This window comes from Lacerta agilis, chromosome 8 (genome assembly GCF_009819535.1).
Source record: "Lacerta agilis isolate rLacAgi1 chromosome 8, rLacAgi1.pri, whole genome shotgun sequence".
Lineage (NCBI taxonomy): Eukaryota > Metazoa > Chordata > Lepidosauria > Squamata > Lacertidae > Lacerta > Lacerta agilis.
Genome location: NC_046319.1, coordinates 75,743,653 through 75,768,388, shown reverse-complemented (window position 1 = coordinate 75,768,388; position 24,736 = coordinate 75,743,653). Strand labels below are relative to the sequence as shown.

General features: G+C 46.2%; 1 protein-coding gene across 1 annotated transcript; it reads left to right on the top strand.

Moving 5' to 3' along the window:
* On the top strand, positions 1-22,561 carry RELB (RELB proto-oncogene, NF-kB subunit). The gene is given in 13 exon segments (XM_033158388.1): positions 1-196; positions 4,094-4,150; positions 4,571-4,579; positions 8,764-9,296; positions 9,804-9,961; positions 12,627-12,728; positions 15,280-15,344; positions 15,347-15,406; positions 16,556-16,660; positions 18,166-18,381; positions 19,162-19,230; positions 19,345-19,422; positions 20,589-22,561. Coding segments are annotated over 13 exon segments (1,986 nt in total). The 5' UTR covers positions 1-30; the 3' UTR covers positions 20,957-22,561.
* Positions 22,562-24,736: the final 2,175 nt, after the last annotated feature.

Below are 24,736 nucleotides of genomic sequence, written 5' to 3'. Positions count from 1 at the left end.
CCCCCCCCGTCCCTTTCCTCTTCAAAAGAAATGAACCTGGAAGCCCCGAAACCGAAAGCTGAACCTGATGCTGGGGGAGAAGATGGAGCAGCAGGAGGAGGATGCAAAATTGCCCGGGGAGAAATCTTCCAACCTGAGCCCTGCCTTGAGGAGTTGGGGCAATTTGGAGAGGGCACACAGCTAAAAGGAGAGCTGGGTAAGGGGCCACTGAACTACCCTACAGGGTTCGATTTATTGGTGAAGTTAAGAGAAACTCCCCGTCATACTTCTGTGATGAAAGAGGGGTAAACAAGCAAACAAAAAGTGGGATATTTTCCACTCTTCCTGGTGCATGTTTAATTCTGATCTGTGAGTAGGGATCGTTTAGCAACCGTGCAGTACCTCCACATTGGGTTGCCAACTATTTAAAAGACCGGCAGATATTAGCACAGATGAAGTTTTTCAGAGGATGGAGGAAAGCATCTGCACCCTGGGAAGAACTTCATGTACGGCAGGAATGGGAAACCTGTTGCCTTCCAGATGTTCTTGTACTCCAAATCCCATCATCCAGGACTATTTGCCATGGTGACTGGGGCTGATGGGAACTGGAGTCCAGCAGTGTTGGGGGAAAACCAATTTGGTCTCTGGGTTTTTGCAGAGTGCAAAACACGGGTGCAAAGGAGGCTGCTTTATTTTCTTATCGGTTGGAACGCAACTTCATTGCCTCCAAGCTATGGTTTTTAAGAATTATAAAACAACCTTTAATAATAGCCTTAAAAGTGGGTGAGTGGGGGTACGCAGCAGACATTTATACAGTTAGGAGTGGAAAGAATTGATGGGATAGAATTATTTTCTTCTCTTAATACTAGGAGCTAGTTAGCAAGTAGTGGTTTTAGGAAGTAATTTGTCACCCAGCTTATTATCTTGTAGAATTCACCTCTGTGTGGAGGCGCTGGCTTGACTTGCTTTTTGAAAAGGCTTAGTTGTCAGAATTCATGGAGGGCAGGTTTCGGAATGCACACCAGTAAGCCAGGGCAGCTAAATGGAACCTCCAGCTGCAGAGGCAGTCTACCTTGGAGCAACAGGTGCTAAGGGGAAGGCTGTTTTTTCTTCATGGCCTGCTGCTTGCTCGTGACCTTTCCAGAGAAGCATCTGCCTGGCCGCCTATGGAAGCGGAACAACTGGGTGTGCATGCAGGCCTGATCCTGCCCGGAGCAAGAAAGAGAAAACGAGTGTAGGAAACCAAGTCTCCACCCCCCCACCCCCCGCTCAGCCTGGCACCTGTTGCCTTACTAAGTACAAGGGAGTGCCTGTTTGCTTTTCCTTTCTCGGTTCTTGGTTGTTGTTGTTTTTTTGCTGCGTTTTGGGTTTTTTTTCACGCCTGAGAGTAGATCCTGCCCTTTACCGCTAGGCTGGGGGCTTTCCCGTTCCATTGAGCATGACTTCATGACAGCCAGCAGCCAATCAGGAAGCAGCAGCCGGCAGAGCAGGGGAATTCCAAGAACCCTCAAAGCTAAAAAATAAAATTAAAAAATAGACGGAGAGACAGAGAGAGATTTGGGCTTGAGGGCTGACCGAGGGGGGAATGGAGCTCAGGGCCAGGTTATGAAGAGGCCTGGAGTGAGACAGGAGCCGCTGCGATAGCCTCTGTGGCATAGGAAAGAGATGCTGGCTTCCCCGGCTCTAGGTATGGGGCAGCTGGAGTGAAATGAGTTTCAGGGGAGAGAGGGCGTGTGTGACTTTTCAGTTACCGGCCCAGGGGTTGGGGGCACTGTGTTATTGTCTAGGCAACAGAGTGGGTCGCTGGGAGGCCTGGGGACGGCAGGAAACCGCAGGAGGCGAGGGGAGAGTTGCTCGGATCCTGCTTGTGGGTTCCCCACAGGCATCTGGTTGGCCGCTGTGAGAGCAGGAAGCTGGACTTGATGGGACATTGGTCTGATCCAGGAGGCAATTTCTTACGTTCTAAAGAGTGGGGGGGGGGATATTTGGGGTGGAGGTGGGGTGGGTTTCCCTGCTTTTCCTCCGGCTTTGAACAGTACAGGTCGAAATCTTGCTGCCTGCTCATTTCCACGCTGTGATAAGCTTCGGTTGCTGATTTCTGCATTTCAGCCCTGCATTTAATAGAACGGGAGCAGGGGTGTTTGGGTTCTCTTGCTCCCTTCTCTAGCCATGTGGCGATCCTGGGGACACCCCTTTTCTGAAAAGGCAGGGGGTTCTTCCTTCGCCGCCCCCACTTCACACAAGAGACTCCTTAAGTGAAAGGCATGGGGAGGTTTCTTACACGGGTGGGTGAATGGGCATGAGTGTGTGTTTTGAGTTTCTGGATGCGGGCAAGTAAAATCAATTTTATTTGCTTTCTCCAATGTTTTGAAGCAGATGTTTCCTGCTCTATGAATGGTCATTTGGTTTTAGAAAGTTTGGTCTTCGTCCTGACCCTTTAGTCAAGTGCCAAGCTGGTGGCTCTGTTTTTAAAAGACTTTCTGATCATCCCATCTTGCAAATGGGCTGACATCTGCCTGGTCGCCTGTGGTGAGCAAGAATTGTCTCCAGGTAACCAGACAGCGAAATGTTGAGCCACTTAGCTGTGTGTGTAGACAGGTAGACTACTAGGGTTTTTAATTAATTTATTTTATTTTTAAAGAGTTAGTGGCTTTGCATATTTCTTCAAATCGCTCTGATTTCTTATGAGGTGTTTTTAAGTAGAGAATGCATCTTGATACTACTGCAACTTAAATGTGTAAGACCCTAGCCACTGGTGTTTGGAAATCCCTTGGATGTGGCATGCCCTTAGAAACTACAGTATACGCTGTATGGCAGTGAAATGGGAACGTGAACAAAATATGGATGTTTCTGTCTCCAATGTTGTTGTGAGAACAGGATGGCCCATTGGCCTGATCAAGCAGCGCTTGCGTGATTTTTTAAATGTTTATTATTATAGCAAAGGGTAGATATTTGGCCCTAGAAGGTGAATGGTGCAGTAGACGACATATCTGTAGCTTGGAAGAATTCTGGGGCAGTAAGAACGCATTCAGTTACAAGGCGATTAATAAACCAATGATGATGGCAACGGCAGTTTGTTAAGGGTGCTGGGAGTTACAGCTCCGTGAGGGGTGAACTACAGTTCCCATGATTGATTGGGAGAAAGCAGCGTGCTGTGTACACAGCCTTTAGCTTCATAGCCTCTTTACCCCTACAACTCAGGCACTCTTAAAAAGGGAAGGTGGTTTTTCCGGGTACTGAATTTGAGGATGGAAGGGAGACTAAACCAGCCGCCCAGGTGAAAAAAGGACAGGCTGGACTATATGGAACTTGCAGAAATGACCGGGGAAATCCGTGACCAGAGAGACGACGCGGTGGAGAAAGAATGGGGAAAATTTAAATTGTATTTAAAAAATCATTGTAAGATTGAAAATTAGATATGTTTTGAGAATGAGATGGGCTGCAGAATGGAAGTTAAATGTTTTTGATATAAGATGATATGATAGGATATGAGAGATAGGCTTAATTAAATAGATAAGGATATATTATAAGATAAGGGATAAGAGATATAAATGGATAAGTTGTAGTTAGAAAATAGATTAGATATATATAGATTTTGGAAGTTACGAATAAGGCATTCATAAGGGACGCAGAAGGAGGAGACAGGAGGAAGTCCCATTAAGATGTGAGGGAAAATCGAAGTATAAGTAATAAGTTGTAATTTTGTTGTGTTTTTTGTAATGTAAGTTGGTATTGTAGTTGTTATGTTGTTGTTTTATTTCTGTTTATGTTATGTTAAAAAAATCTAATATTATTTAAAAAGAAAAGAAAAGAAAAAAGGACAGGCTGGTCTGCTGTTGCACCCTGAACAGCTGCCATGCTGAGTGGCTTGAAGATGCCATTTTGAATTTCCCATGATGCCCTGGAGCGACACTGCATCTGGGGGCATTGTGGGTTGTTTTAAATGAGGTCTGCATTTAAACATTGCTGATTGCACTTGGCCAAGGGCCTTCTCTAACACGGGGCCGCCTCCGTTGGTCTCTCCCCTGGTTATGAACACTTTTTTTTTTTTGGTGGACAGGGCCTGGAAATTATGGTAGAATGCAGCTTCCCATGACATTGTTTGTCTTCACAGGCTCTTCCCTCCCGGCTTCCAGTTTGCCCATCATGCAGCCCACGGCAGAGACGGCTGGTAAGGACTGCTTGCGTCCGGTTCACGTGCATCCCTTTGATCATCTTCTTAGAAATCCAGAGTTTAATTCTTCTCCTGTTAGCGATGAAAGAAATAAAAAAACAAAAAACTGAAAAACTAGGAATCATTGTTACTGTTGTTATTTGCATTTATTGTAGGGTCCCAGGGTGGGTTACAATACTTTAAAAGTTTTTATGTGCTTTTAGTTTTTTTTAATTAAAAAAAGACTTTTCAATAGTCTTTAATTATTGCTGTTAATTTTTTCAAACAACCCCTCTTCCCAGGGAACCCCTAATGACCATTTAATGTAGGCAAGGCTGATGAGTTAGTAAACATGTGCTCACCGTTCAATATGTGCAGGCAGGCAGAATATGCTGTGATTTGATTTAAAATACTGATCTTTCTTTCTTTTCTTTCCAGATGAATTAGGTAAGGATTCTGGGGCTTGGGGCAGAGTAGTGAAGCAAACTTCAGGTAAGGAAAAAAAAACCACCCCAATATTAGGCTGATATATTCTTGACATATACAAGGAACATACAGTAAGTGCATGTGGCTTGGTTCACGTTTAACGACCAAAGCATGGTTTGCCCTTCAGAGCTTAAGCATATGTCCTTTACTTCCTGGTTCAGCAAACCGCTGTTTGATGTTACATCCAACTGGGTAAACCACAGTTTGCTTCCAAACTAGAACTGGAAACAGTAGTTGGATTAACATTCCTCATTGGGAGGAAAACCATAGTTTGCTGATTCAGATGTAATGACAAATCATGGTTTGTGTGAACCGGGAAATGGAGGGAGGGGAGGAGCAGGAGCACAAAGCCCATTCCGGTGTGGTGTAGTGTGTGGTGTGGTGTACAGCCAGTGTGGTGTAGTGGTTAAGAGCGGCAGACTCGTAATCTGGTGAACCGGGTTCGTGTCTCCGCTCCTCCACATGCAGCTGCTGGGTGACCTTAGGCTAGTCACACTTCTTTGAAGTCTCTCAGCCCCACTCACCTCACAGAGTGTTTGTTGTGGGGGAGGAAGGGAAAGGAGAATGTTAGCCGCTTTGAGACTCCTTTGGGTAGTGATAAAGCGGGATATCAAATCCAAACTCTTCTTCTTCATTCAAGATGGCAAAATCATGGTTTGACTGTTGCATCTAAACCAAGTTCTCTGTGTATGTGTGGAGGACCAGTTGGTGGTTAAAGTACTGATTTGTACATGTGTGTATGTCCCTTAGTGTCACATAACTCAATGGCTTTAATCTAAACGTGAGAACTAGATTCTACGCAGCGGTACCGTGTTAAGAGATAGAGATTTGTCGGAGTTCAGCGGCTGCTTCTGTGTGTGGAAGTGAATTAGGGGTTCTGTCTGATCAGTGAGCTGTGGCAGTGTTTCAAGGGATGCTGGTGGGGCAGGGGGCACGTGGCGCTATGGGTTAAAACCACTGTGCTGCTTGGGCTTGCCGATCAGAAGGTCGGCGGTTCGAATCCCCGCAACAGGGTGAACTCCCGTTACTCGGTCCCAGCTCCTGCCAACCTAGCAATTCGAAAGCATATCAAAGTGCAAGTAGATAAATAGGTACCGCTCCGGCGGGAAGGTGAACAGCGTTTTCGTGCGCTGCTCTGGTTTTGCCAGAAGCGGCTTAGTCATGCCGGCCACATGACCTGGAAAAACTGTCTGTGGAAGTGGACAAACACCGGCTCCCTCAGCCTGTAAAGCAAGATGAGCGCTGCAACCCCAGAGTCGTTCGCGACTGGACTTAATTGTCAGGGGTCCCTTTACCCCTTTACCTTTTTACTTGGTGTGTTGTTCTCCTCCCTTCCCACTCTGGGCTCTCTTTGGCTATAGTGGAGGTTCTGCAGCGGCTGGTATCTCTAGTCCTAGCGCCATGTAGGATTGTTCTATGAAGATGAAAAGGAAGACTAAAACACAAGGAAACAAGTAATGCTGAAACACCATTTCATTATTTCCATGTCACTTAAAGAAAGCACTCTTTTTAAATCCCCCAAACAGCAGCAACAAAGAACAGTACAGTCGTACCTTGGGTTACGTCCGCTTCGGGTTATGTTTTTTCAGGTTACGTACTCCTGTAACCCAGAAGTGTTTTTCGCCATGTGCGCAGAAGTGTTCTGCATGGTCTGCGCATGCGCAAAGCGGGATTTCACGCATGCGCGATATCGCCATTCGGGATACATACTTTTCGGGTTACGAACGGCACCCCAGAACCCATTAAGAACATAACCCGAGGTACCACTGTAACGAGTACATAATAGCTTTGCTGGATCCGATCAAAGGCCTTTCTGGTCCAGTGCTCTGTTCTTACAGAGTCCAGTCTGATGCCTCTGGGAATCCCACAAGCAGGGCAAGAGTGCAACATTGCTCTCCCCATCTGTGATTCCCAGCAAGTGGTATTGCCTCCGATACTTGAGGTAGCGGATAGCCATCATGACTGGTAGCCATTGATATGCAAATTCATGGAGGTGAAGGCACAACTTTTTTTAAAAAAGTGTTTATTTATACTTTTCAGATTTATACATTTCATTAGTTTTACAGTCATTTTAACATTTCAAAGTTTTGACTTCCTTCCCCCCTCTTTCTGCAGTTCCTTAATTTTTTCAAAAATATCTTCCGCATATCTAAATTCATACAATTTGCTCATTTAATTATCTACTTTAAATATATACTCTATGAAACTGCAGGTTGTTACAATAATTCTGCCAATGTTTTTATCTGTTTGCAATTTATCTGTGATTATTCAGTAAACCATTTCCATTCTTTTATAAAAAGTTTTGTTATCTTGATTGCTTATTCTTCCGGTAAGTTTTGCCATTTCTGCATATTCCATAAGTTTTTGTATCCATTCTTCCTTTGCTGGGACTTCTGCATCTTTCCATTTTGGGGCGAGTAGCATCACCTTGCCGACAAAGGTCCGTATAGTTAAAGCTATGGTTTTCCTGATAGTGATGTATGGAAGTGAGAGCTGGACCATAAAGAAGGCTAATCGCCGAAGAATTGATGCTTTTGAATTATGGTGCTGGAGGAGACTCTTGAGAATCCCATGGACTGCAAGAAGATCAAACCTATCCTATCCATTCTTAAGGAAATCAGGCCTGAGTGCTCACTGGAAGGACAGATCCTGAAGCTGAGGCTCCAATACTTTGGCCACCTCATGAGAAGAGAAGACTCCCTGGAAAAGACCCTGATGTTGGGAAAGATGGAGGGCACAAGGAGAAGGGGACAACAGAGGATGAGATGGTTGGACAGTGTTCTCGAAGCTACTAACATGAGTCTGACCAAACTGCAGGAGGCAGTGGAAGACGGGAGTGCCTGGCGTGCTCTGGTCCATGGGGTCACGAAGAGTCGGACACGACTAAACAACAACAACAACAGCAGCATTCTTGTTGCTGTAGTCGCATACATAAATAAATTTCTATACAATTTAGGTAGTTCTGTCCCTATCATTCCCAAAAGAAAAGCTTCTGGTTTATTTACAAAGGTTATTTTAAACACCCTGTTCAATTAATTATATATCATTTCCCACTGTTCAGTGCTAACTCTGGATTCCCCAAGATGATACTGATTGTTTGAACCAATTGCTTAAAAGATTGAGTAGAAATGTCCCACAGGGAAGGTGCCACCACCAAGAGGACCCTGCTTCTCACAAATATGGGATTGTAATGAGATTTATAGAATTGTAGAGCTGGAATGGACCCCAAGGGTCATCCAGTTCAAACCCCTGCAATGCAGGAATCTCAGCTGGAGCCTCCATGACAGATGGCCATCCAAGCTCTGCTTAAAAACCTCCAAGGAAGGAGAGTCCACCACCTCCCAAGGGAGTCTGTTCCATTATCGAACAGCTAGCTCATACCGTCAGAAAGTTTTTTTCTGATGTTTAGTCGTAGTCTCCTTTCTTATAGCTCGAAGGCATTGGTTCGAGTCCTACGATCCAGAGCAGGAGAAAGGCCTGGAAACAATGCCTTATGAGGAACGGCTTAGGGAGCTGGGTATGTTTAGCCTGGAGAAGAGAAGGTTAAGGGGTGATATGATAGCCATGTTCAAATATATCAAAGGATGTCATATAGAGGAGGGAGAAAGGTTGTTTTCTGCTGCTCCAGAGAAGCGGACACGGGGCAATGGATTCAAACCACAAGAAAGAAGATTCCACCTAAACATTAGGAAGAACTTCCTGACAGTGAGAGCTGTTGGACAGTGGAATTTGCTGCCAAGGAGTGTGATGGAGTCTCCTTCTTTGGAGGTCTTTAAGCGGAGGCTTGACAGCCATCTGTCAGGAATGCTTTGATGGTGTTTCCTGCTTGGCAGGGGGTTGGACTGGATGGCCCTTGTGGTCTCTTCCAACTCTAGGATTCTATGAAAACAAGCTTTCTCCGTCTTCCAGGCGACAGTCCTTGAGATATTTGAAGGTGGCTATCACATCTCCTCTCAGTCTCCTCTTTTCCGGGCCAAACATGCCCAGCTCTTTCAACAAGAAGCCTTGTTGACGATTGCAGCGGTTGTGGTTCCTGTGGGAAAGGGGATTTCTTGAGGTGCACGAAGTCCAAGGCCATTCAGAGGTTTAAACGTGAATATCGGTGCTTTGAGCTAACCCCTCCCTGCTCTCGTTCTGCGTTCCAGAAATCATTGATGAACTGATTAAGGAAGATGGCTTCGAGGTGGATGCCGTCTCGCTTCCATCCAGGGTCTCTCTTAACGGGCCAGCCGAGCTGATCCCCAGATGCTCCAACTTAGCATCACCAGCCAGAACGCAGAGGCCAGCTGAGCCGATGGGCATGAGCCTGTTGCGGCCCTACGGCTCCTCCTGCTTCTCGGCCTCCTGCGCGCTGCCAGACCCGTCTCCTTCCCAGCTCTCCCAGAACCTTAACAACTTGACGCTAAGGCCCCAGCTGGTTCCAAGGGGGACGTCCCTCCCGTTGCTGCCCAGTACCAGATGCTCTGATGACTCGTGGCCCCCTGCCCCCTCTTCCCAGCGTCCTGGGGTGTCCCGAGAGCAGCTGGACGACGTCACCCAGGAGCCGCCCAAGCTGGTGATCACAGAGCAGCCCAAGCAGAGGGGGATGCGTTTCCGTTACCAGTGCGAAGGCAGGTCGGCTGGAAGCATCTTGGGCGAATTCAGCACCGAGACCAACAAAACTCTGCCGACCATTGAGGTGAGTGGTGGTGTGTTTCGTCAGAGCCCAGGTTGCGGCCAGCCGTTGTTTAAAAGATCGCCTTTGCCAACCTGCTGCGCTGCAGATGTTTTGGACTACAACGCCCATCGTCCTTAGCTCACAGGACCCGGTGGTCACGGACGATGGGAGTTGTAGTCCAACATCATTTAGGGAAACAAATTAGAAAATTCTTTCCAGTAGCACCTTATAGACCAACTGAGTTTGATCTTGGTATGAGCTTTCGTGTGCATGCACACTTCTTCAGATACCATTTGGGGTATCCAAATGGTATCTGAAGATATCATTTGGGGACCCGAGGTTGAGAAAGGCCGTGTTAAGGCCAACAGGTTGGTGAAGGCTGTGTTAAGAATTGCACAGAACCCGTGAAAGTCTTGCCCTTTGGGAAGGTGCTGTGGGGGGGGGGCAGCTCAGCCAATAGCGGCCCCGTGGGCTCCTTGGTGGTGGCCCCTGGAAGAAGGCCTCTCCCTTCTCCGTTTGTTTCTCCAGCTGCAGAACTTTGCAGGCATTCCAGAAGCGAAGGTGACAGCATGCTTGGTGTGGAAGGATTGGCCTCACCGGATCCACCCCCACAGCCTGGTGGGGAAAGACTGCAACAACGGTCTCTGCGAAGTGACGCTGAAGCCCCGAGCCAACCCCAAGCACAGGTAACGTTGCCTGCAGAGAGTTGGCTGTAGCACCGTGTTTGCTGCGGGGTCTGTTAAAGGTGCTGAGAGTTGTTAGGCCAGCCCTGTTCCTTCTCACATAGCTATAGTTCCCGGAGTTCCCTGTGGAGAGGGAATTGCAGCTCTGTAGCAACTCTGTAGCACCCTAAACTAAACACGGCTCCCAGTATTCTTTTTGAGGAAAGCCATGGCTATTTAATGTGGTATGATACTGCTTTAAGTCAGACCTCACCTGGAATACTGTGTCCAGTTCTGGGCACCACAGTTCAAGAAGGATACTGACAAGCTGGAACGTGTCCAGAGGAGGGCAACCAAAATGGTCAAAGGCCTGGAAACGATGACTTATGAGGAACGGCTTAGGGAGCTGGGTATGTTTAGCCTGGAGAAGAGAAGGTTAAGGGGTGATATGATAGCCATGTTCAAATATATAAAAGGATGTCATCTAGAGGAGGGAGAAAGGTTGTTTTCTGCTGCTCCAGAGAAGCGGACACGGGGCAATGGATTCAAACCACAAGAAAGAAGATTCCACCTAAACATTAGGAAGAACTTCCTGACAGTGAGAGCTGTTGGACAGTGGAATTTGCTGCCAAGGAGTGTGGTGGAGTCTCCTTCTTTGGAGGTCTTTAAGCAGAGGCTTGACAGCCATCTGTCAGGAATGCTTTGATGGTGTTTCCTGCTTGGCAGGGGGTTGGACTGGATGGCCCTTGTGGTCTCTTCCAACTCTATTGATTCTATGATTCTAAGTGTATTGCTCCAATATGGCCTAACTTATGCAGGGGATATTGTATTAGTATCCTGGAATTTTAGATTTGGTCCAAGCCCCTGCAATGCAGGAATCTCAGCTAAATCATCCATGACAGAGTCAACCTCTGCTTAGAAACCTCCAAGGAAGGAGAGTCCACGAAGGGTGTCTATTGCCCTTTCGAACAGCTCTTATCTTCAGAAAGTTCTTCCCAATATTCAGTTGGAATCTCCTTTCTTGTAACTTGAAGCCATTGGCTCAGGTCCTAGCTTCATATCGCTTCTCAGTTTCCTCTTTTCCAGGCTAAACATAACCTAACTCCCTCAACCATTCCTCATAAGGCTTGGTTTCCATCTTGGTTGCCTTCCTCTGCACATCTTCCAGTTTGTCAATAGCCTTTTTAAATTGTGGTGCCCAGAACTGGACACAGGACTCCAGGTGTGGTTTGACCAAGGCAGAAGAGAGCGGGACTATTGCTTCTCTTGATCGGGACGCTATAATTTGTTGATGCAGCCTAGAATAGCGTTAATATTTTTTTGCTGCTGCACCACAATGTATTGTGTGTGTGCATGCACGATCTGACTTACCGGTATTTTAGGGGGATAAATAAATTTAAGATAACCATATTTAGAGATACAGGTAGGTAGCCGTGTTGGTCTGCCATAGTCAAAACAAAATTTAAAAAATTCCTTCCAGTAGCACCTTAGAGACCAACTAAGTTTGTTCTTGGTATGAGCTTTCGTGTGCATGCACACTTCTTTAGATGCACTGAAACAGAAGTCACCAGACCCTTAAATATAGTGAGGGAGTGGGGAGGGGTATTACTGAGAAGGGTGGTGGGAATGGGTGATCGGCTGATAGGTGTGGGAAAACCTGTTGACGACTGTTAACGACTGCAATTGGTCTTACAGGAAAAAGCAAGGGGTGAGTTGGCTAAAAATAGCTTTGTCATGTATAATGAGATAAGAATCCAATGTTTTTGTTCAGACCAGGTCTCTCCATGGTTTTAAGTTTGGTAATATATTTAGAGATGATGGTGATGAGAGATTGAGGATTGGAATTACCATTTTGTGATATTACAAATACTACATATTACGGCAGTGGACAAAGCTGTATCATAACTTTTGAATAAGTGTGATTTTAAAATAATAATAAATGAGATAATCTGGGAGTAATTGAAGGGGAATCCAACTGATTTCAAGCAGGATCTGTTGTGAAAAGAATTGGGCAGCAAATGAATTGAAGAGGAACTGCAATGGAGTCATCTGGGGCAGGATACACCGGGTGCCAGTTAAATGAATGGCTTCTTTGAGTTATTTGGATTGCTTTCCGTGACATTCGCAGTCAAGATTTGCAGCTGTGCTTACGAAACAGCGCATGCAAATTCTGTGCAAACGTATGCCTATTGGCCTGTGCTCGAAATTGTTTAAAGTTCCTAGCGAGTACGCTCTCGATCCCCACTGTCTCTGGTCCGGACTGAAAAAGAGCAAGGAAATGAGAATTGCAGACAACATTGATCTAGATTAGCGGTCAGCAACCTTTTTCAGCCGTGGGCCAGTCCAACATCCCTCAGACCATGTGGGGGGCTGGACTATACATTTTTTTTTAGGGGGGGGGAGAACGAATTCCTGTGCCCCACAAATAACTCGGAGATGCATTTTAAATAAAAGCACACATTCTACTTGTGTAATAACACGCTGATTCCCAGAGCTTCTGCGGGCCAGATTTAGAAGGCGATTGGGCCACATCCAGCCCCCGGGCCTTAGTTTGCCTACCCCTGATCTAGATGGAGAAATGGACCGATGTGGTTTAAGGCATCTTTTCTCTTCCCTTGGAACCAAACGCCTCCCTTGGTGGCAGCTTTCCGGTTTCCTGAACCCCAACTCTCCTCTGATCGCTTTGCAGTTTTAACAACCTCGGGATCCAGTGCGTGAAGAAGAAGGACATAGAGGAATCCATAGAGAAAAAGCTGCAACTTGGGATCGATCCTTTCAAAGGTATTGCAGGGTGGGGGCTCTCTCATGGGCCACCTTGAGAGGCTGGGTTGGTCATAGTAGCTCCTGCGGGACTAGAACCAAAGTCTGGCGGCAGAGGCCTTTGTGAGTTAGGCAGCCCATCAAGGCAAAACTGGGGAGCCTGTTGGCCCTCCTGATGCTGGTGGAATGCGCACCCTCCAACACGTTGAAGCCCAAATCCAGGAAGCCATCTTCCTTTTTTTTTAATCGCATGAGCATGGCGGCCATTTTGGTTGCTGTGACCTGCTGCGCTGCAGATGTTTTGGACTACAACGCCCATCATCCTTAGCTCACAGGACTAGTGGTCACGGACGATGGGAGTTGTAGTCCAACAACATCTGGGGACCCGAGGTTGCGAAAGGATGTGATTGCGAAAGGTTGTGATCTCGTGCTGACGTCCCCCCCAAAAACGTGCTTTGGGGGGGGCACGGCCCCCTAAAATGTGAGTTTGGGGGCGCCGTAAGAACTTGCAGACCTGAAAAAGCGTTGTTGTTTTTTTGGGGGGGCGGATCGTGCCGCGAAATTGCACGAAATCGCAGCAACCAAAATGGCCGCTGCCCTCTCACAATAAAAATGGAATGTCCCGGTTTTTCGGGATTCTTGCAGGGTATGGGAATGCAGCTCCTGTCATCCCACCCTGGCTAGGTTTGACGGGTGTTGGAGCTCAATGGCATCTGGAGAGCTCCATTCCTGCTCTGAGGGCTAGTAGGCCCTCTAAACCAGGCCTTTCCTTGGCGTTTTGCAGGGCCTGCTTAGCTCCTGCTCATCTCCTGATTGGCCAGAATCTGTACAAAAATGGTTGCAGATCAGGATTCCAATCTAAGACATTCTGCCAGCTGCCAATCATTTTTCCTGACCCCGCCTCCCATTTTCCCCCTCGCCCGTTTTGTTCCCTTAGAACTGATTCAGCACCTGGGTGCAAAAACCCCACAAAAACCTGAGTAGTAAATATCTGTGCTGGGAAATAGGCTGCTATTGTGAATTATCAGCAACCTTTCAGCTTTAAGTGAGAATATCACGAGACCTCAAGGACAATGTGGTCATCGTTATAAATGATATTCTGCTAGTTATAAATAAAACGATTTTTCAAAATGCCACTATCCACTAATATTGATAACAGTAACAATAATTTTCCCCCAGTGGATGTGAATGAAACAACCCAAATTTGTACACTGTGTGTGTGTGTTTAATTGTAGTTTTCATTTAATTTTGTTGTTTTTCTTCGTGTTCTTGTGTATAATAATAATAATAATAATATTTAAACCCCACCCACATCTGGCTGGGTTGCCCCAGTCACTCTACCAAGCGGCTTCCAACACATAGGAAAACATAATAAATGTCCAAACATTGAAATCTATGGTCCTGTTTAAATAAATAGTTTTCTAAAAATAAAAGGTGCAAACCCCATGCCTATAATGGGCCAAGTCTTCTTTGAAATAAACATGGAACAAGCAGTTGGGATCCTGCCTTTATTATTACTCCGGGCCTCTGCTAGAGTACTCATTTTTTATTTAATGGCATCTAGGACTCATGAGCCCCCCAGCTCTGCCCCTCTCTTAAAGAGGGCTTTGAAAACAGTTATGGGGTTGTTGTTTTCACCAAGAACCAGTGCTATGATACCTAATAGGAGTGGAGGGAGACATAGTTGTATTCTGTGGACCAACCACCCCTAACGTTTACTTATTATTGCTAGTAGTACTGCTACAAGTATTATTTATTAAATTTATCGGGGACTTATTTATACAAACCAACACGTACATTTAAACTGGCATGAATGAAAAACAGGTAAAGACAATCCTAGCTTCAAAGACGGGATTAAAACATCCCACCCACTCAAGATGGCCACAGCCAAAGGGCTGGCGAAAATAAATGTTTTTGCCTGGTGCTTAGGGTTGCCATATTCCCCAAAGTGAAATCAGGACAAAGTTCTTGAGCTTTTTTTTTTTTAAGCTTCAAAAATCTCCCAAGAAATAAAACGTTTCTGGGCTATTCTTTGATTTTTAAAGCAGTTTTTTAAAAATAATAAAAAAAAATAACAACCCTACTTGCCATATGTCTGGGTTTCCCCAGGCATTTTGCCAATTCAGCAAAGAATCTGCTTGGACGCCATTTCGCTGCCCAATTCCCAGATGTATCATGAAAAGCCTGGGTGTATGGCAGCCCTACTGGTGCCTAAAGCTATGTACAGTCATACCTCTGGTTGTGCTTGCTTCAGGTTGTGTTTGTCATGGGATACGAACGTGCCAAACCCAGAAGTACCGGAACGGGTCACTTCCAGGTTTGGCACTTTGTGCATGCCCAGAAGCGCCAAATCGCACTGCGCACATGCGCAGATACAGCACTTCAGGTTGTGAACGGGGCTCCGGAATGGATCCGTTCGCAAACCAGAGGTACCACTGTAATGGCGGCGAAGGGGAGCCTTTCTGAGGGGAGCTTTCGCAACATGGGGAGCCGCCACTGAAAAGCCCCCGTATATACAACAAATGCGTTTATTCTGTGATTGGTTTGCTCTTTCTGATTCTACTTTTTCTCTCTCTGTATAGTGGCTCATTAAAAAATCACAGGAGGTTGACATGAAACGTGGTCCGGATTGGTTTTCAAGTCTCATACCAGATTGCACAGGGAAGACGCGGCACTCAGCCCTGTTCTTCAGAACCCATCTTGACAAGAGTAAGCAATGGGGAGTATTGGAAGTTGGTGAAGTGGGCAAGTGGTTGTTATAAGCCATGGTACAAAGGAAAATAACAAGGCAAGAAAACAAACACCAAGCAAGGGGGGGGAGCAGAGACATGGTGTTAGGAATACAGCCAATCCAGTGCTTTTTGTAGGATTGATACCCTACAAAACCCAGAAATGGGTTGTAGTTAGTGGGATAGGAGGGAATGACACACTGCACATGATCAAAAGCGTTATACAGTCCTACCTCGGGTTAGTGACACTTCGGGTTGCGCGTTTTTGGGTTGTGCACCATGCCGTTACCAGAACGGGTTTACTTCTGGGTTTCTGCACATGTGCAGAAGCTCTAAATCGTGCTTTGCGCATGCGCAGACATGGCGCTGCGGGGTGTGAATGTGCCTCCCCATGGATCACGTTCGCAACTCGGGCGGTTCCACTGTATTGTGATCTGGGCAGAAGCCTTGGGGGTAAGGCAAGTGGTTGCTTCAGGACCATGGAGAGCTCCTGGTGAGAAACTTGCTCCAGTAAGGGTTGGAAGTCAGCAACAGCTTCCACCTCGACTGGTCTCAGTTTCCTTGTGGAGAACTGGAGTCCATCAAAAGGTCAGTACCCTGGACACTTTGCCTGTACTCCATTGGTCTCCTGCACCATTAGACCATTGAAGTAAAATGGGAGGGAGTTTCTTGGGCTTGGGGTGGGGGGAAGGTGCCTGTGAGCTTTCTGTCTCCAGGTATATAGGCCCTGATGCTGTAGGATGGTTCAGCAGGTGCCTGCCTGCCTGCCTGCCTTCCAGCCTCAGGTTCAGGGATCCTCTGATCATCAGCCTCAGGACCATGAACCCAGTACACCTCTTTAACCCACGGCACTTCAGCTTTCAAATCAGTGTCCTGGTCACTGCTGGACTCCGCAGGTCCTGTGAATTTGCTTTTCCAAGGAGTGATCCCTGACATCGGAATGGGTTTTGTATCTTAGCTTTGGAAGATTGCCCTTTAGGGGAGGGTTCCACCCATGCACCCCTTGCTATGCGTACAATCTGGGCTTTCTCTGGGGAAGGTCCCTTTCAGACACATGGGGCAGAAAAGAAAACACGTGGTTGTGGGAAGCAGGGTCAGATTCTAACACTGTGGGTCTGGGTATGTGCAGAATCCACAAACACTTCAGAGCTGAAAATCTACCGGATGAATAAGGAGTATGGCAGCTGTACGGGTGGAGAGGAGCTCTATTTGCTGTGTGATAAAGTCCAGAAAGGTAAGTGAAAAGAACCCCCAGGGATCTTTCATGGGTCTCATTCCCCAACACATCAGGTTTGCTGAGCTTGTTTGATTAGGTTCCTGTTTTGCTGCTGTTCTGAACTGCAGGCCCCAACCGCAGGCCTGAGAGAGTGGTTTGGTGCAGGAATCCCAAAGAGGGATTTCAAAAATGCCAGAATGGCCTGTTCTAGGGCTTTATTAAAGAAAGGTATCTACTTACAACACAGAGTGCAGAGTCTCACTGCCTTTACAGATGCAGGACAGACACTGCAACAGTGAGAGGTTGTCATGACTTGTCTACCCCCAAGCAAACGTATTTGCATGAACCAGCAGACTTCAGTTTACCCAGAACCTCCCAGAACACCTGGCCGGTGAGGCCATAGGTGGCAGCTATCCAAAGCTTCTCCCCTCTCTGGGCCTAGAGCCCAACATCTCCAGGTCTACAGATAAGCATAGCACCAAGCCAGCCGACTAGCACACATCAAAGCAAGTGATTTTTTTTTAAAAAATAAGAATTTATTGGATTTTAACAACAATAAGCATACACAAAATACAAATACAAACACTACAAAAATACAATACAAAACACACACAAACAAGACACTTATTTATCCATCCTTATCCTTTTTATAATCCTAAGTTTGGGACTTCCTCACGTCCTCTCTTCTGCGTTCATTTCTAATCTTCTTTAGTAACTTTGTAACCTTGTAAAATCTTCTTTCTTACACCTAATCTTAATCTTACAATTATAATCAACATATCTTAGATCTTATTCTTATCAAACAAACATCAAATTCCACATCGCAACCTTCTATATCCTCTCTTAACTTAACCAAAGCAAGTGAATATAAACATATATGAGCTCATTCTTGCAACAGCTGCCAATTATTCTGGGGTTATCTTGACTACCAAGATGGTGCCTGAAGGCCTTCTGGAACATTTCAGCTTTGGTTCAACACAACCGCGAGGAAGACAGAAGTGTGATGGGTTCAGCTTCCCTTCTTATGAGGAGGCAGAGCTCTTCTTCTTTCTTTGGCGATCCCTCGTAGCCGAGTAAGATTGTCTTCCATGAACACAGTCTTAACAGTAAGTCCGTAAGCGACTCTGGAGGCCAATTCTGGATCTGCACATCCTTCCAATGGGGACATAGGTTTCTGGGCGGGAGTTTATCACAGTGATGGTTTGCCAAGCGTGTCTTCCTCTTAGCACATTTCTCCTTTTTGTCCTGAGCTTGAGCATCTTCAAAGCCTATGATGCCTTCGTTAAAGGCTGTTCTCCAACTGGAGTGCTCGCAGGCCAGTGTTTCCCAATTGTCGGTGTTATACTACATTTTTTTAAAAGATTTGCTTGAGAGAGTCTTTGAACCTCTTTTGTTGACCACCAGCGTTACGCTTTCCATTTTTAAGTTCGGAATAGAGTAGTTTCTTGGGCAGACAATAATCAGACTTCCTGGAGGGGAAGACCTTATCTAAAAGGACCTCCTTGCCTCTGTCGTCCTTGCAGAAGACATCTCCATCATCTTTCGAAGGGACAAGTGGGAGGGCAAAGCTGACTTTTCGCAAGCCGATGTTCACCGGCAGATTGCCATTGTCTTCAAGACGCCACCGTACCAGCACCTTGACATTGTGGAGCCGGTGGAGGTGGAGGTATACCTCCGCCGTTTGACGGACAGCGTCTCCAGCGACCCCTTCAACTTCACCTACCTGCCAAAGGACAACGGTAAGATGGCAGCATCAGAAGTTGCCTGGTACCAGGTCAGGTGGTTCATCCATCTAGCTTAACACTGGCTGGCAAGGTCTTGGAAAAAGTGCACCTTCCCTTTCACTTTATACCTTTTCCTCTTAAGCAGAGATGCCAGAGATCGAACGCGGGAACATCTTTGTGCAAGGCATGTACTCTGTCACTTACCTTTGGCACTCTTTCATTCCTTAAAGCAGGAATGGGGAGGTTGCGGCTCTCTGGAAGTTTCTGGACTCCCAACTCCCATCAGCCCCAGCCAGGCTGACTGATGAGCAGGGATGATGGGAATTGGGAATTGTCCAACAACATCAGCAGGATCACTGGTTCCCTAGCACTGCATGAATGCAAGAACCAAATTAATGCTCCCTGGGGTCTGGGGCCCTTAAAGCAGATACTTCTATTCAGCTGCTAAAATCTTCTACAGTTCAAACAAATGTTTTGTAACCCGTCTTCCGCATGCAGTGGGAAATTTGGAGCAGCTTCCTCTTTGAAGAGCTCCTTATCTCACGGGTCTCTGCGAATTCTTCAGAATGAGGAATTCAGCTTTCATTGTGGCTTTCACAAGTTTCTAGTCCTCAAGGTTGTAAAGAGAAGCTTGGTTCCTAGGGGGAAACACCTAGAGAAATCTCAGAAAGCTGGAGTGGGTGGCTTGCTATCCATAGGAAAAACGAGAGGGTGCTGGCGACTTAATTTAAGTGAAAGTAAAATGCAAAATAAAAATGTACTCTTTGCCAAACCTTTGGATCAATCTTTCTGCAGACGCCTACAGGGTCAACAAAAAACGGAAGCAAGGCATGCCCGATGTCCTAGAGGAGCTATCTGGCCCAGGTTTGTATACTTGGCAGCAATTGGCTTGCTGCCCAAGGGGTGACGGATATGTTTTGCAGAATCCGCACACCATGGCGGTTGTGTCCAAGTTCTCTTTTGCCTTTGTTTCACCAGACCCTCACGGGATCGAAGCCAAAAGGAAGAGAAAAAAGCCAGGGTACATGGACCATTTCAACTTGACTCCATCCGCAGGTCAGTCGGCCAGGCTAGGCCGAAGCCTGCCTCTGTTTGGGGCCTGCTGAGTTCTAAACAGAATATTATTATGCAGTAGTACAGAAAATTATCAAAGAAGGCACAGCGCTGTTACCACCAACCCCTCTCCCCAAACACACACCAGAGGCTTTCCATAATGTTTCGGGGACCCAGATTGCAGGCAGAGCCACTGTTGTGGTGAGCCGGTTTAAAAATGAAGCCAAATCTAGGCCTCTTGACAGCTCTCCTTCCACTGTCAGAAGTAGCGTGCTTCTGAATACCAGTTGCTGCAAATGGCAGGAGGGATCCAGAAGGTCTCTTCTTATTTCCGATAGCTATTCTTTTTTTTGGGGGGGGGGAAGTCACTTGAGTTGGCTATTCTGGAATCTCTGTCCCTGCAAAGTGCTTTAAAAACTGAGCTAAACCAAGGAGAGGGGTTTGTTGGCAGAGTAGCTAAATTGCAGCTAGGAGGCCAAATCACGTGCAGTACTGACTCTTTCCTTGGAATTAAAACAGCGTCCAAACACTTGTTAAAATATACAAAAGCTTTTACTTGCAGAGCATATAATAGCTAAAGAAGAATATATGCAAAGTATTCACATTCTCATGCTTATCCAAGCATGGGCTTAGTTTTTCTTAGTTGGAGATTACAGCTTTTTCCTTAAACGGTCAAACAAACTGTGTATCTTTTTTCCCCAGTGCTTGCTCTCAAGCTAGGCCATGCAGTTGCTTCTGAGAGGCTTCCATTTTCTCCTTCCAGCAGACTTCTCCTTACTGCTTCGTTGGGAGACACATCAACTTCTGTACTTCTTTCTGTCACATACATTCACACATTAGCAAGCCTCTCCTCTTCATTGCGTTTAGAGAAGAGTTAACTAACACGGGTCTCTCCTTCAGTGTTCACGGAGATGCAGCCATTACAGTTCAAGTCTTACGCACAAAGTAAGATGGGAGATGCCTCCCACGTGACACGAGAGTTACTGGGGAACATTCCAGAATTAAGCACACAGGGATGCATTTAAGCATCCCCCAATTTCAGTAAATTAAATCACTTTCCTTAACAGGGTTTGCTAAGCAGGAAGATTCTACGCCATGTTTTGTGGAGGGGGTCTGTGACTGTTCTCAGATGTCCCCGAGTAGCGTTGATTCCTTTGTTCTGGTTGCAGATGGCTCCTTGACCGGTTCGGAAGACAGGAATAGCCTGAGCAACTTGGAGCGTATCACCGTGCCGGATCTGTTTGAGGACTACAACCTGGGCCAAGACTTCTCTTCCTACAACGGCCCTACCTTGAACGATATCCTGCTGCCAGCTGCCATGGACTTCCCAGATTCCGCAGAACACGAGTTCCTTCTGGATGCTTATTCCATCCACTCTGGCATCTCGGCCCCGTTCCCGTTCCCTGTGGATTGTGACCCAGAGGGCACGGCCAGTTTGGTGGGGAGCAGCATGTTCCCCAGCCAGTACAAGGAGGCCGAAGCGCGGCTGGAGATGGAGACTAAGCTCAAGTCAACAGACAGCGCTGCAACCTTGTGAAGGAGCGTGGGCCCACCGTGGCCTGGGAGGGAAGGGGCCTAGCTCCCCATTTTGAATCTTAATGGTAGCAGAGAGATCCCCGGGCAAAGCAAACGGGGATGTTTTCCCTGCTGACAAACTGAAGAGGGGGAAATTACATAGATCTCTTATCGGGGATCCTTGACAGGCTTCCCTTTGGGAGATAAGACATGGCATGAATGGAAGGAAGAAAGGAAGATTGCACTAATAACTGAATTGCAGGGGAGGGAAGGGCCCTCAGTGTTAGCCCCCCTGCATTTGGCGTCCTAGTTTCTCATCCTCAGTTTTCCCCATCTGTAAAATCGGGTCAACAACACTGACTTGTTGTGCTAGGGCAAAAATGTCAGACTAGCAAATGTACTCTTGTTAGTTTCATGGGCCTTTTTCTCTGCTTGAAGATTTATGCAGATCTGTTGTGGAACATTTTGTTGCAAAAGTCCACACATACTGCAATAGCTAATGGGCAGCCTTGTGTTTTGGAGTAGCTCAGGTGCTGATCTAACATAGATACGTAGTAGTATATTCCACAAGGACGTGTCTTTCAATACATTTTTGAAGTCATAAGACTTAGCTGTTGGTCTACCTGGTGTTGCCCTAACAGTGACTCTCCGGGTTTTTCTCTCTAGCTGCTGCAAAGATCCCTTATCTAGAGGTGCCAAGGACTGAATGTGTGACTGCCCACATGCGATGAATGTACTTCTTCTCTAATGCTGAGTTACAACCTCTCCCTCTCATCTTCTCTGTGCGAAGCAAGCCTCTTGGTGCTGAAAGCTTGCATCACTTTTAAACAGCGCACTTGAGGCTATCTGATGCAGCTAGGTCCAGAGAAAACACGCAGTGTACAAGCCAGGATATTGTCGGGTGGGAGGCTGTGCTTCTCTTCCCCCCTGTATAGGCTACAACATGTCACTAGCATGGAAGTGCTATGTGGTACATCAAAATCTTTTTTAAATGTCCATGCCCCATAGGCAGGTGCATTGTAGAGCTGAGGGGGAAATTTGCTCACCACAAAAAAATTGGTGAGCACCTAACATTGTTGTGCGTTTTAGAATGTTCCTTGTAACTCTGTACCCCTGCCAACTGGCCAGTCAGAATCTTGCTGAGCTCTTTCATGGTTGCTAAAGGTTTCTTAAGACATTGCCCAGGCACTTGTCAAGGCTATCTGTCCAGCCTCGGGGCCTAGAAACTTAGGATGCTTCCAAACAAGGACTTAGTGGTCCGAATTAGGTCGCTGAGATATCGCAAACAGGTCATTGGCAACCATTTTTGTTTTTCTGTTTAACTTTTTTGGGTTTTCCCTGCAAAGGGGAAATCCAGATTTAATGGAGGGGAGGGGAAAAAAGGCTGGTGTTTTGATGACAGAAAAATGGCAATGCATTTGTTAAGGAGCAAGTATTATAGGCCTTGACTTGACTCTAGCATCCCGAGTGTAAATTTTTGACACTGGGAACCAGAAAACCACGGTGTGTTTTTCCTAACGGGTTGTATTGTAACTAAATCCTAGTCCGTGTAGACCCACTGGAAATCAGTGGGCCTAAGTTAGTCAAGTGTATTCATTTAAGTGGGTCTTCTCAAGTGCTATTTTTCTATACAAAAAAGAGGTGCTGGAACTCAACATGAATGCCTCCTTCATTCTCTTAGAATGGCAATGGCGCCCTCCTGAGAGGTGCCAGAACTGAGTTCTGGTGAGTTCCAGCTGAAAAAAAGCCCTGGTCTTCTCTGAGTGCAACTGACCTTGGATACAACCCAAGGTGACCTTGACAGCTACCAGCAAAAGGGATGCAACCTTTCTAAAAAAGCTCATCCTTGGAAACAGAACAGATCCCTAGAAAGGGAATAGCATCATAGATAGCTTCCCCCCTGCCTTTTTCTCCTTTTTGGCATTTGACAGTGAAACTGTTCCTAGGCACCATTCTGAATTTAGAAGACATTACCACCTCCTCTGTACTGGCAAATGGTTTTTGTGACATTCTCCCTTCTTCAGGTTTCTTCCTGCTTCTGTAACTTTAAAAGCAAATGTTGCCTAAGGTTAAAGGTTGCAGTAGCTGAAAGGATTTTGATGTTGTTATTATAATAAGAAAAAAACAACCACTTGATTTCCAACCCTGCCCCCCATGGTCACATAATCACTCTTTTAAAAAAGCATTTCAAGGTGTGTAAGGAAAATAAATCTTCAAAAGCTGTCACAGAATCTGTAACCACACAGGGAGAATAATTTATACATCATGGGATGGTGGCAATGTTGGACGGGTCCTTTTGAATGAAGTACTTGACCTTCTCTGGATTTAACATTTCAAATCTATGCATTATTACTGGTTTAATTTTAGCCCTATAACCTGTTTTCTGTGCCAAGGCTGAGCCCTGGAAAGATGTGAAGTATTAATAAAACAGGCACTGCTTCTGATTGTGTACGGGGCTTGTTTCCTTGTCAGTTGCTAACTTCAAACGACGCTGGATGCTCACAGACTGGCCCTTTTCGGGTGGGATTCAGTCCCATATCAGCAAGTTCGGGTTGTGCAGTTAAAGCTGAGGTGGAGCTCTTGCACAGCAAGCCTACTTCCCCAGAGGACTGGACTTTTTGCCATAAGGAAAGTGAGGGGGAAACACAGTTGACAGCATAGGATAGCTCTTGCTTTGACACAACTGTTTTCTAGCTTCCCTGGAGACAAATCCAGGTGAGTATTCAATAAGCAGGTCATCTGGAAAAGCTGCTCCACACTTTTTGGCAGTTAGGGAGCAGAGATCTTGAGTCAAAGGAGGTGTTCTCCAAGGGCAAGTTTATTTCAACCCTGGCACTTTTGCTGGACAGGTCAACTCCACCCCTTGGGCCTAGAATTATCCTTTTTAAAAAATTAATATTCTGATAATTGTGTCTCGCCTTTCTTCAATTATGGAGCTCAAGGTGGAATTTCCAGGTATCTTGTTTATTTAATATATTTATATCTCACCTTTCTCCCAAGTTGGGTTTCAAGGTTTTTTTTTTGGTTTTTTTTTACAAATCTTTAAAAACATCAATTATAAAATACAGAATAATAAAAACAAAACTGGTTAAAAAACAATAATGGCCATGCAGATCTGAAACCAGCAATTTCAATATAATTTGCCCCAACAGGAGCCTACTGATCAGCAGTGTGTGCACCTTATTTTCCACAGGCCTGTCTGAGCAAGTAGGTCTTGGCCTCCAACATAGCTGGAGCCAACCTAACCCCACTTGGGAATGAGGGCCACCAACTTGGATGGTTTTAAAACAAGATTAGACAAATTCAAAGAGGAGAAGGCTATCAATGGCTACTAGCCAGGGGGGCTGTGCTGTACCTCCACTGTTGGAGGCAGCAGTACTTCCAAACTCTGGTTGCTGGAAACCACAAGAGGGAAGAGTGCTCTTGCCCTCAGATCCTGCTGCTTGAGGATTTTCCCACAGACACCCTGGTGGGCATTGTGGGAGCAGGATGCCCTTGGCTCAGTCGGTTAGAGCGCGGTGCTGGCAGCACCAAGTTCCCCATACGGGGCCACCTGCATATTTCTGCATTGCAGGGGGTTGGACTGGATGATCTTTGGGTGCCCCTTCCAACTAGGATTGCATGAACAGATGAGGCCATTGGTTGATCCAGCAGGGCTCTTAACTTCTTGCGCTGCAGTTCAGGGGCTAAAGCTGGCTTTCCGCCCCTTCCTGCCTTTTCCCAATGCATGTTTGTGGATTATGGGATGGGATGGGGATCCGTTTTAAGAGACAGACCCCAAGAGAGCTTTCACCTCCTCCTG